Source organism: Chiloscyllium plagiosum, unplaced genomic scaffold (genome assembly GCF_037043375.1).
Source record: "Chiloscyllium plagiosum isolate Xiang-an unplaced genomic scaffold, Cpla_swu_hap1 HiC_scaffold_32, whole genome shotgun sequence".
NCBI lineage: Eukaryota > Metazoa > Chordata > Chondrichthyes > Orectolobiformes > Hemiscylliidae > Chiloscyllium > Chiloscyllium plagiosum.
In genome coordinates this window covers 12210320-12221690 of record NW_028270170.1, presented here as the reverse complement: position 1 = coordinate 12221690, position 11371 = coordinate 12210320, and the positions used below count along the sequence as shown (strand labels likewise).

General features: G+C 46.7%; 1 protein-coding gene across 5 annotated transcripts in view; it reads left to right on the top strand.

The window, feature by feature from the left end:
* The window catches only part of LOC122539812 (oxysterol-binding protein-related protein 6-like), a 96463-nt gene that overhangs the window by 26026 nt on the left and 59066 nt on the right, over positions 1–11371 (top strand). For 2 of the 5 annotated variants that reach the window (XM_043674876.2, XM_087977792.1), the window contains exon 2: positions 8959–9162. The exons of 1 other annotated variant lie outside the window; for it this stretch is intronic. In XM_043674876.2, the coding sequence (XP_043530811.2) occupies positions 9064–9162 (99 nt within the window). In that variant the 5' untranslated portion in view covers positions 8959–9063. Of the gene's footprint in view, positions 1–5055; positions 5149–5309; positions 5431–8958; positions 9163–11371 lie in introns of those variants that run through there. 2 more of the 5 variants (XM_087977793.1, XM_087977791.1) reach the window with 2 other exon arrangements.

Genomic DNA, 11371 nt, shown 5'->3' with positions numbered 1-11371 from the left:
TGTATTCCTGATGAAGGGCTTTTGCCCGAAACATCGATTTTTACTGCTCAGATGCTGCCTGAACTGCTGTGCTTTTCCAGCACCTCTAATCCAGAAGCTCATTCCATACACGTACCACCCTCTGCGTGAAAAAAGTTGCCCCTTAGGTCTCTTTTATATCTTTCCCCTCTCACCCTAAACCTATGCCCTCTAGTTCTGGACTCCCTGATCCCAGGGAAAAGACTTTGTCTATTTATCCTATCCATGCCCCTCATAATTTTGTAAACCTCCACCCCTCAGCCTCCGATGCTCCAGGGAAAACAGCCCAGCCTGTTCAGCATCTCCCTATAGCTCAAATCCTTCAACCCTGGCAACATCCTTGTAAATCTTTTTGCTTAGATTAGATTACTCTGTGTGGAAACAGGCCCTTCAGCCCAACAAGTCCATGCCGACCCTCCAAAGAGCAACCCACCCAGACCCATTCCCCTACATTTACCCCTTCACCTAACACTATGGGCAATTTAGCACATCTTTGGACTGTGGGAGGAAATCGGAGCACCTGGAGGAAACCCACGCAGACACAGGAAGAATGTGCAAACTCCACACAGACAGTTGCCCGAGGCAGGAATCGAACCTGGGTCTCTGGCACTTTGAGGCAGCAGTGCTAACCACTGTGCGGCCCATTTCTGAACCTTTTCAAGTTTCACAACATCTTTGCGATAGGAAGGAGACCAGAATTGCATGCAATGTCCTGTACAGCCGCAACATGACCTCCCAACTCCTGTACTCAATACTCTGACCAATAAAGGAAAGCATACCAAACGCTGCCTTCACTATCCTATCTACTTCCGACGCCACCTTCAAGGAGCTATGAACCTGTACTCCAAGGTCTCTTTGTTCAGCAACACTCCCTAGGACCTTACCATTAAGTGTATAAGTCCTGCTAAGATTTGGATTCTCCTTAATTCTATTTGCCAAAGCTATCTCATGTCCCCTTTTTGCTCTCCTGATTTCATTCTGAAGCATACTCCTACTTCCTTTATACTCTTCTAAGGATTCACTCAATCTATCCTGTCTATGCCTTATATATGCTTCCTTCTTTTTCTTAACCTTTTCTTTAGTTATCCATCATTCCCTGTACCTACCAGTCTTTCCTTTCACCCTAACAGGAATATACATTCTCTGGACTCTCATTAACTCATTTCTGATGGCTTCCCATTTTCCTGCCATCCCTTTCCCTGCAAACGTCTGTCCCCAATCAGCTTTCGAAAGTTCTTGCCTAATACCGTCAAAATTGGCCTTTCTCCAATTTAGAACTTCAGCTTTTCGATCTGGTCTATCCTCTTCCATCACTATTTTAAATCTAATAGAATTATGGTCGCTGGACCCAAAGTGCTGCCCCACTGACACCTCGGTCACCTGCCCTGCCTTATTTCCCAAGAGTAGGTCAAGTTTTGCTTGATGGTCATTTATTACTGAGACTAGGCTTGCATTTCAGATTTAGTAATTGAAAATAAAATCTACTACCTGCCTTCATGAGATTTGAATGTGTCTTGCCAGGGCTTTAGCAAGGTTTACCACAACATCACACTGGCTTCAATAACTATGAGCTCATTGAATGGTGGAGCTGACTCAATGGGCTGAATGGCCTACAACTGCTCCTGCGTCTACAGTATTGTGTCCCAAACCATTTCATAGGAATGAAAGTTGTCAGAGAAGGGTTTGACGCGGGGTCCCACTAGTCATGTGACCATAGGAATTGGTTTTAAGGAAAGTCTGAAAGCAGGAAAAGGAGATAGAAGTTTAATGCAATTACAGCTTAAGGTCTAGACATGGCCGCTAACGATGGAGAGTGGAAAATTAGGAATGCACTAGAGGCTAGAATTAGAGTCTGGGTAATTACTGAGATGGGGCAAAATGAAGGGATTTGACAGCAAGCATAGGAATTTTATATATTTAAAGCAACAATTATACAATGCTTTTTAATGTAATGAAACTTCCCAAGTCACTTCACAGGAGCTTTATAAAACAAAGTGTAGAGGGAGTCAAAAAGTGTGGCGCTGGAAAAGCACAGCAGGTCAGACAGCATCTGAGGAGCAGAAGAATCAACATTTCGGGCATAAGCCCTTCACCAGGAATGTGGTGAGGGAGAAGGGGGCTGAGGTTAAATAGGGTGGGGCTGGGAGAAAGGTAGCTGGGAAGACGATAGGTGGATGCAGATGGGGGGGCGGGGGGTAATTGTGATAGGTCGGTGGAGTAGTTAGGTGGGAAGGAAGATGGGCCAGTAGGGTGGTGCTGAGTTGGAGGGTTGGATCTAGGATGAGGAGAGGGGGGGGGGGGGGGGGGGGGGGGGGGAGGGGGAGAGGAGAGATTTGGAAACGAGTGAAGTCGATGTTGATTCTGTGTGGTTGAAGGGTCACAAGGTGGAGGATGAGGCATCCTTTCTCCACCTGGTAGGTGGCTTTTGATTTGGCAGTGGAGGAGGCTCAGGACTGTCATGTCTTTTGGAGGAGTTGAAGTGGTTGGTCACAAGGCAGTGTTGTTGTTTGGTGCGTGTTTCCCAAGTACGGAGGGATGTGACCAAAAGCTTGGACAATGAAGGAGGTTTGAAGTAGCATCTTGAAGAAATACAGTAAGTTGATGGGATACAGCCCAGAGCTTGGAACATCGGCAGCTCCAAGTAATGCAAGCAGTGATGGAGTAATTAAAATTGGTGATAAAAGAGAAATTAGAGGAGCACAGCAATTTTGAGGGGGTTCTGGAGGAGATTGCAGAGAAAGGGAGGGGAAAGAGGAATTTGAAAATGAGGGAGATTAACCACGTGTATAAAGAAATGTTTGTTAAAACCATGTTGATTTAGTCTGGATCCATCTTCTTGCTCTTAGGAGATCTCACAACATTATTCTCCTTCTGCTGGACAAGTAAATGGCTCAAGATTGATGTTACCAGAGAGACTATGTTTCTGACCGTGCAACAGATGCTCAGGCTTGTACTGGGTTCACCTGGGTCGGATGGGGTGGGAGGTGCAGCGGGTAGCAGTGTGGGCTGATTCTCAATTCTTCCCTCCACCCCCACCTGATTTGACAAGCTCATTACTAACTGACTTTGACTCAATGTGAATTTTTTTGGAACCTGTAAAACTGCATGGGCGTCAGGCATTCTGGAGTTAATCATGACAGAACAAGTTCTAGTTCGAACGGTGAAATAACTCCACAGAGACCTGTATCCTGTCACCAAGTCACTCTTTATTTACACAGGGCCCTCCAGTGCCAGCTCTGAGTGAATAGAACCTCCTGATACTCCAGTTTGTGTCAGCCAGGGCTCCCTGATTGGGGCTGTTGACCTGGTCAAATCAGGGAACTCATATTCTGAGTTCCACCTGGCTGACATCTTTATAATAATTACAAATGGCCCTCCTAGGAAGCTGTATTCGTGCTTTGAGCTGCTTTCGTTTGGGGGAGACCTGCAAATGTTTGCCAATTTGGCAAAGTGAGTAGCACTATCTCTGTGCAGATCCAGCAACTGGATTATTAGAACTGTTGCAACTCCAGGTTTACTTAGCCCAAAGCTACATAATTAGCTGTTCTTAGATTGACTGACTGTCTGAGTTTGGTGTCAAGTGTGTGCTGCTGGGAAAGCACAGCAAGTCGGGCAGCATTCGAGGAGCAGGAGAATCGACGTTTCGGGCATAAGCCCTTTGTGTCAGCTGCCTGTTCTAGATTTAATATCTCATGGTTTCTGCTGAGGAATGCAGCTACATCGAGCATTGGTACGTGAAAAGTAACAATCGAATTGCAGCCCTGGCAGGCTCCTCTCTCTCTGCCTTTGGAAGACGAGAGAAGTTCTGGATGAAAATGCGAGTTTATTTTTGGTCTAAGTTGCTGAAATTGTGTGATTCACAGCTGCTTGTTGCTCACTCAAGCAGGACTTTGTTCAATCAGCCAGTAGTGCAACTCTGATCCCTGCAAATAAAGGACTGAAATACAAAAAGTTGTTTCTGCTTTTACCATTGGGTCAATAAAATATTTAGAGGGAGGGGAGAACAGCTGTGCTGAGTGTAAATTAGCTGCAGGTTTACCAAATGCTGGAGGGTGGAGTTGGAAGCATTTTCTGGAACTTGAGCACTTTTTTCTTTAAAATGGTAGGTATGAAATATCATGTGACTCCACGCCATGTGACAATTGAGCACTGTGAAACTTTATATTCCAATGTGTGTGTTCATATTCCCTCTTCCCCTTTTATGCAACCCCCCTTATGCACACACTCCGCTCCCTCTATCCTCCCCACCTTGTTGTATGTTTCTTTTACTCTCTAAGTCTGGTCTACTCGGTCCAACTGCGCTGTTTTGAAGGGATATAATTTCAGGAAAGGTGTGTGCATCCAAGAGTCCCGAGATGTCTGGAAGGAATGCCTCCTAGAGTTGGCAGGTCATTGAGTACTGATGGTGAACTGGCACAAGAGGGTCTGCTTGGATTACTTTGATAAGGGTTTCTCAGTTCACTGGGGGTGGGGGGGTGGGGGCGGGTGTTGGGGAGCTCAGGGCGGAGAGAAAGTGGAAACTGACCATCATGCATCCAGGTGAGGGAGTTTTCAAAATAGTTCACGATCCTCTGTGATGCAGGTACGCTGTTCTCTGTTGCACAGACTGATTTTTATTCAGTTACAGCAGAGAACACTCTCACGGATGTAATTCTGTGCAGTTTGGCTTGATTACTGACTTGACTGCAACTTCAAAGTGACAAAATCAAACCCTTGTAAGGTGACTACAATGTTCTCTGTCTGTGTATATACTGTGTAGACGGTTTAATGTATTTGAGTACAAAGGCACGGTCAGTTTGTGACTGGTTTCTGAGACAATTTCTTACAACTGCCTGAATTATTAACACAAAGAGAAAGCATTAGAAAGCAAATAACCTCAGGGGCTGCTCTTGGTACTAGATGGCAGGAATTTCTGTGGAGAACCCACCCCCTTCCCAACCAATCAGGGATTGCAGTGTGAAATCTAAAGGAGAATCAAAGGTTTCTTGTGAGCTCTGCTTTAATGAGCTTGGAATTTACTTTGAATTCAGTAAAAGCATGTGGCATTGTGTGACGGCACCTGTTCCGTGAGAGTTAGCAACCATCCTGAACATCAAGGTGAAAGTACGGTACTAGAAGTCGGCGTGGAAGGTAATCTGTCAAGCGGGTGATCTTTCTTTTTGATTTATGAACTTGGCTGAGCTCCTGGCTTAGAGTCCAGCTGACCTGGTTTGGTCATGCTGCCAGTTACCATGACTTCCTGAGAAGGAATGTGTCCTTGAGATGCAAGTCAGCTGGCTCGCAACATGATACGTCTCCCAACTTTAAAAGATCCAGCTGCAATGAAAAGAAATGGGTTTCCCTTTGATTTTTGACATGGACGATGCTATATAAAGGATCAGGTCAACCCTCTACAGAGCCAGATTTATGTAGGTAGGTTTACCTTGCCCTTTGCCTGACCGTGTTGTATAGAGGTAAAAACAATGACTGCAGATGCTGGAAACCAGATTCTGGATCAGTGGTGCTGGAAGAGCACAGCAGTTCAGGCAGCATCCGACGAGCAGCAAAATCGACGTTTCAGGCAAAAGCCCTTCATCAGGAATAAAGGCAGAGAGCCTGAAGCGTGGAGAGATAAGCTAGAGGAGGGTGGGGGTGGGGAGAGAGTAGCATAGAGTACAATAGGTCAGTGGGGGACGAGATGAAGGTGATAGGTCAGGAAGGAGAGGGTGGAGTGGATAGGTGGAAAAGGAGCTGGGCAGGTCAGACAAGTCCGGACAAGACAAGGGGACAGTTTTGAGCTGGAGGTTAGAAACTAGGATGAGGTGGGGGAAGGGGAAATGAGGAAGCTGTTGAAGTCCACATTGATACCCTGGGGTTGAAGTATTCCGAGGCGGAAGATGAAGCGTTCTTCCTCCAGGCGTCTGGTGGTGAGGGAGCGGTGGTGAAGGAGGCCCAGGACCTCCATGTCCTTGGCTGAGTGGGAGGGGGAGTTGAAATGTTGGGCCACGGGGCGGTTTGGTTGATTGGTGTGGGTGTCTCGGAGATGTTCCCTAAAGCGCTCTGTGAGGAGGCGTCCAGTCTCCCCAGTGTAGAGGAGACCGCATCGGGAGCAACCGATACAATAAATGATATTAGTGGATGTGCACGTAAAACTTTGGCTGTGGAAGGCTCCTTTAGGGCCTTAGATAGAGGTGAGGGAGGAGGTGTGGGCACAGGTTTTACAGTTCCTGCGGTGGCAGGGGAAAGTGCCAGGATGGGAGGGTGGGTCGTAGGGGGTCGTGGACCTGACCAGGTAGTCACGGAGGGAACGGTCTTTGCGGAAGGCGGAAAGGGGTGGGAAGGGAAATATATCCCTGGTGGTGGGGTCTTTTTGGAAGTGGCGGAAATGTCAGCGGATGATTTGGTTTATGCGAAGGTTGGTAGGGTGGAAGGTGAGCACCAGGGGTGTTCTGTCCTTGTTATGGTTGGAGGGGTGTGGTCTGAGGGCGGAGGTGCGGGATGTGGACGAGATGTGTTGGAGGGCATCTTTAACCACGTGGGAAGGGAAATTGCGGTCTCTAAAGAAGGAGGCCATCTGGTGTGTTCTATGGTGGAATTGGTCCTCCTGGGAGCAGATACGGCGGAGGCAGAGGAATTGGGAATACAGGATGGCATTTTTGCAAGAGATAGGGTGGGAAGAGGTGTAATCCAGGTAGCTGTGGGAGTCGGTGGGTTTGTAAAAAATGTCAGTGTCCAGTCGGTCGTCACTAATGGAGATGGAGAGGTCCAGGAAGGGGAGAGAGGTGTCAGAGATGGTCCAGGTAAATTTAAGGTCAGGGTGGAATGTGTTGGTGAAGTTGATGAATTGCTCAACCTCCTCGCAGGAGCACGAGGTGGCGCCAATGCAGTCATCAATGTAGCGGAGGAAGAGGTGGGGAGTGGTGCCGGTGTAATTACGGAAGATCAACTGTTCTACGTAGCCAACAAAGAGACAGGCATAGCTGGGGCCCATACGTGTGCCCATGGCTACCCCTTTGGTCTGGAGGAAGTGGGTGGATTCAAAGGAGAAATTAAGGGTGAGGACCAGTTCGGCCAAACGAATGAGAGTGTCGATGGAGGGGTACTGTTAGGAACGTCTGGAGAGGAAAAAACGGAGGGCTTGGAGGCCCTAGTCATGGCGGATGGAGGTGTAGAGGGATTGGATATCCATGGTGAAGATGAGGCGTTGGGGTCCGGGGAAACTGAAGTCTTGGAGGAGGTGGAGGGCGTGGGTGGTGTCTCGAACGTATGTGGGGAGTTCCTGGACTAGGGGGGATAGAACAGTGTTAAGGTAGTTGGAGATGAGTTCAGTGGGGCAGGAGCATGCTGAGACAATGGGTCGGCCAGGGTGGTCAGGCTTGTGGATCTTGGGAAGGAGGTAGAACCGGGCAGTGCGGGGTTCCCGGACTATGAAGTTGGAAGCTGTGGGTGGGAGATCTCCTGAGGTGATGAGGTTCTGTATGGGCTGAGAGATGATGGATTGGTGGTGGGGGGTGGGGTCATGGTCGAGGGGGCAGTAGGAAGAGGTGTCCTCGAGTTGGCATTTGTGTCCGTGTTGTATCGAGCAGAGTCAGCCTGGACAGCATGTGGGGATGGAAACCAGCCTGATATTATACTCATTAACTATGACATCCAGAAGCATCTTCCATTTTCCTTCCACAAATTCTCTGCTTGCCCTTCCTGAAGCTGTTTGTACCTATTTCTCTCATAGTTCTGTGCCTCAATATCTCCATCAGTTGCTGTTTGTGTCAGTAGAACATCAGGCAACAAATCATTTCACAAATGATACTGGGGGATAATAACCAAAAGACTTGCTTTAATGAAGGTTGTGTATATCCCATTAACAACTGGAATGCCTGCTACTATACCCTGTGCTCCCTGGGCAAATGTCAGTGAACTGTGCCCTGTTGTACTGTGCATCCCTCACAACTGCTTTGGAAACAACTGAAGTCCTATCACCTAGATCCTTGCAACCAATTGCTACATCTGTCGATATGGACCACCCTGCAACCTAGTCTAGGAAATAAGTGTCTAACTCACTGCATTATCCATACCTTTTTAGCTGTCAGCTTGCTTTGAATTCAACATAAACTACCTTGAACAAACCTAATGATAGTAGTACTGCATCAGCATTTCATACTGTCATGTAATTACTGTTCGTTTTAACCTCCAGCATTCAGTAGCTGGTTTGGTATGAACATGCTGGGACGTTTTTCTATAGAAGGGGAGAGCCTGATGGATAATGGAATAGCTGGAACTCTAAGATGTTTCCAATAGTGGGAGAGATCACAACAAGGCATGGTGACTCAGTGGTTAGCACTGCTGCCTCACAGTACCAGGGAGCCAGGTTTGATTCCAGCCTCGGGCGACTGTCTGTGTGGAGTTAGCACATTCTCGCCGTGTCTGCGTGGGTTTCCTCCGGGTGGTCCGGTTTCCTCCCACAATCACAAAAGATGTGTAGGTCAGGTGAATTGGCCATGCTAAATTGCCCGTAGTGTTAGGGTAGGGGAATGGGTCTGGGTGGGTTACTCTTCGGAGGGTCAGTGTGGACTTGTTGGGCTGAAGGGCTTGTTTCCATACTGTAGGGAATCTAATCTAATCTAATCTAAATGTAGGATAATTACTAATAAATTCAAGATTGAGTTTAGGAGGCTGTGTGTGAAACCATGAGAATATGAAACGTGCTGTTGTAGAAAGTGATTGGGTAAATAGTGATTGCGAGTTAATGGACAAGGGAATAGAACCATGAAGAGAATGGGAGTAGATCATGTAGTACATAAACACTGGGCAGAATAGTTTGTGTCTGTGTAAGCTCTTTGTAGGTTAAGAACACAAGCTGAGGACATTCCAGCAAAATGTAGTTCGTTGCCTTTTGCTTCCAAGGCAAGTGTTGGAATAAATCTTGACTGGTTTTGTTTTTGTTTTTTTTTTAATTTTACTTAGGAATTGACTGCATCTAAATGTATGAACATGAACCGAGTGCAACCTCTCCAAGTGTCTTTAGTCTGTGGGTGCTAGATTGTGTGGGTGTTTGAATGCCAAGCAGCCATGAATGGTGATGACAAGGTGTTCCCTCCTCCCCAAAAAACATCCACTTTGACGAGAAGCAGCAGCAATGCCTCATCGAAACCCACCAACACTCGACAGGTAAGGTGGTCTCTTAACCTTCCTGTACCCTTTTATTCTTCCAGGAAGTAAGCTCGATGGGCCGAAGAACGTTTTTTTTTCTTCAGTGCCGTCGACCTCCATGACTGAGATGTATCTTTGTTTATTTGATGTGGATGCATTTTTTGACTTTTCGGACAAAAAGAAAAAAGCAAAAAACTAGTTGCTGTAAATAGAAACTGAAAATGTTTGAGCTACAAAATCTGAAAAGAGATCAGCGGTTAAACGGTTGGATGAGGAACTTTTCGCCTGAATTTATTTCTAGTAAAGATTTTCTACTTGAAATGCTAACTGATCTCTCTGGTTTATGATAACCCTATCTCCAGCGTTTTCTCTAAATATTGATTCTTTGAACTTATGAAAACATTTTGTAATAGTGTTTATTTCCATTTCATTATCTATGATCACAGTGTGAAGGATTGGGCTAGTTTAACTCATTGTTATTGGAACGATTTGGATTGTAGGATAGAGTACATGCAAATGTTGGATGCTGATGGATATGTGCACTCTTATTCTAGTGCAGTATGTTGCCTTTTTGGATTGGAGGTATAATTAGAATTGAACCTATTGCTTGTTCTCCAAAGGAGAGATGGTAGCATATAGGTAACGTCACTGGACCTACAAACCTAAGGACCAGACTAAATGCTGGGGTCATTGGTTCAAATCCCACCACAGTAACTGGTGGAATTTTTAAGCCGATCTGGAGTTTAAAGTTGATCCCTGTCATAGAGATGTGTAGCATGGAAACAGACCCTTCAGTCCAACCCATCCATGCCGACCAGATATCCCAACCCAATCTAGTCCCACCTGCCAGCACCCGGTCCATATCCCTCCAAACCTTTCCTATTCATATACCCATCCAAATGCCTCTTAAATGTTGCAACTGTACCAGCCTCCACCACTTCCTCTGGCAGCTCATTCCATACACGTACCACCCTCTATATGAAAAAGTTGCCCTGTAGGTCTCTCTTATATCTTTCCCCTCTCACCCTAAACCTATGCCCTCTAGTTCTGGACTCCCCGACCCCAGGGAAAAGACTTTGCCTATTTACCCTATCCATGCCCCTCATAATTTTGTAAACCTCTATAAGGTCACCCCTCAGCCTCCGACGCTCCAGGGAAAACAGCCCCAGCCTGTTCAGCCTCTCCCTATAGCTCAAATCCTCCAACCCTGGCAACATCTTTGTAAATCTTTTCTGAACCCTTTCAAGTTTCACAACGTCTTTCTGATAGGAAGGAGACCAGAATTGCACGCCACCTTCCAACAGTCACAGTGAACACAAAAGCATCAATTGTTGTAAAAACCTCATCTGGTTCAGTCATGCTGTTTTGGAGAAGGAAATGGATTGTCCTGACCTGACCTGGCCCACATATGACTCCACACCAACAGCAATGCAATGGATTCTTAATTGTCCTCTGAAACGGCTGAGTGAGCTAATCATGTCAGCGGCACTCATATCTCACAAAGGAATTCTTCTGTAAGAATGGGGCTTTGCTGCAAATGTGGTAACTAATGGGCTCCCACAGCAATGTCTATCTCTCGAAGACAAATGTGGAATGAGGTCTAGAGGGCGTCTTGAGTTGCAGTGGCAGTAAAGCTACATCTGAGCCAGGAGGTCTGTGTTCCGGTCCCACCACCTCCTGAGGTGTGTAATAACAGCTCTGAACAGGTTGGTTAGAAAAGAACTAGAATGAGGTTCACTCTGTGCTTGGGCAAAAGTAAGGACTGCAGATGCTGGCGATCAGAGTCTAGATTAGAGTGGTGTTGGAAAAGCACAGCAGGTGAGGCTGCATCCGAGGAGCAGGAGAATCGATGTTTTGGGCAAAAACCCTTGCAGAAACCACTCTAATCTTGACTCTGTGCTCAGTTTGTAGAGGCTTCAATTTCTCTTAATTATGGCTCAGTGGTTAGCACTGCTGCCTCACTGTACCAGGAACCCGGGTTCAATTCCCACCCTCAAGCGACTGTCTGTCTGTGTGGAGTTTGTACATTCTGCTCATGTCTGCGTGGGTTTCCTCCCACTGTCCAAGGATGTGCAGGTTAGGGTGGATTGGCCATGTTAAATTGCCAATAGTGTCCAGGGACATGTAGGTTAGGTGGATTAAAGTAATGAAATGCAGGGTTACAGTGATGGGGTGGGTGGGGGGGGGAGGTGTTGCGTGTGGGGGCTCGGATGTTCATTGGATTGTA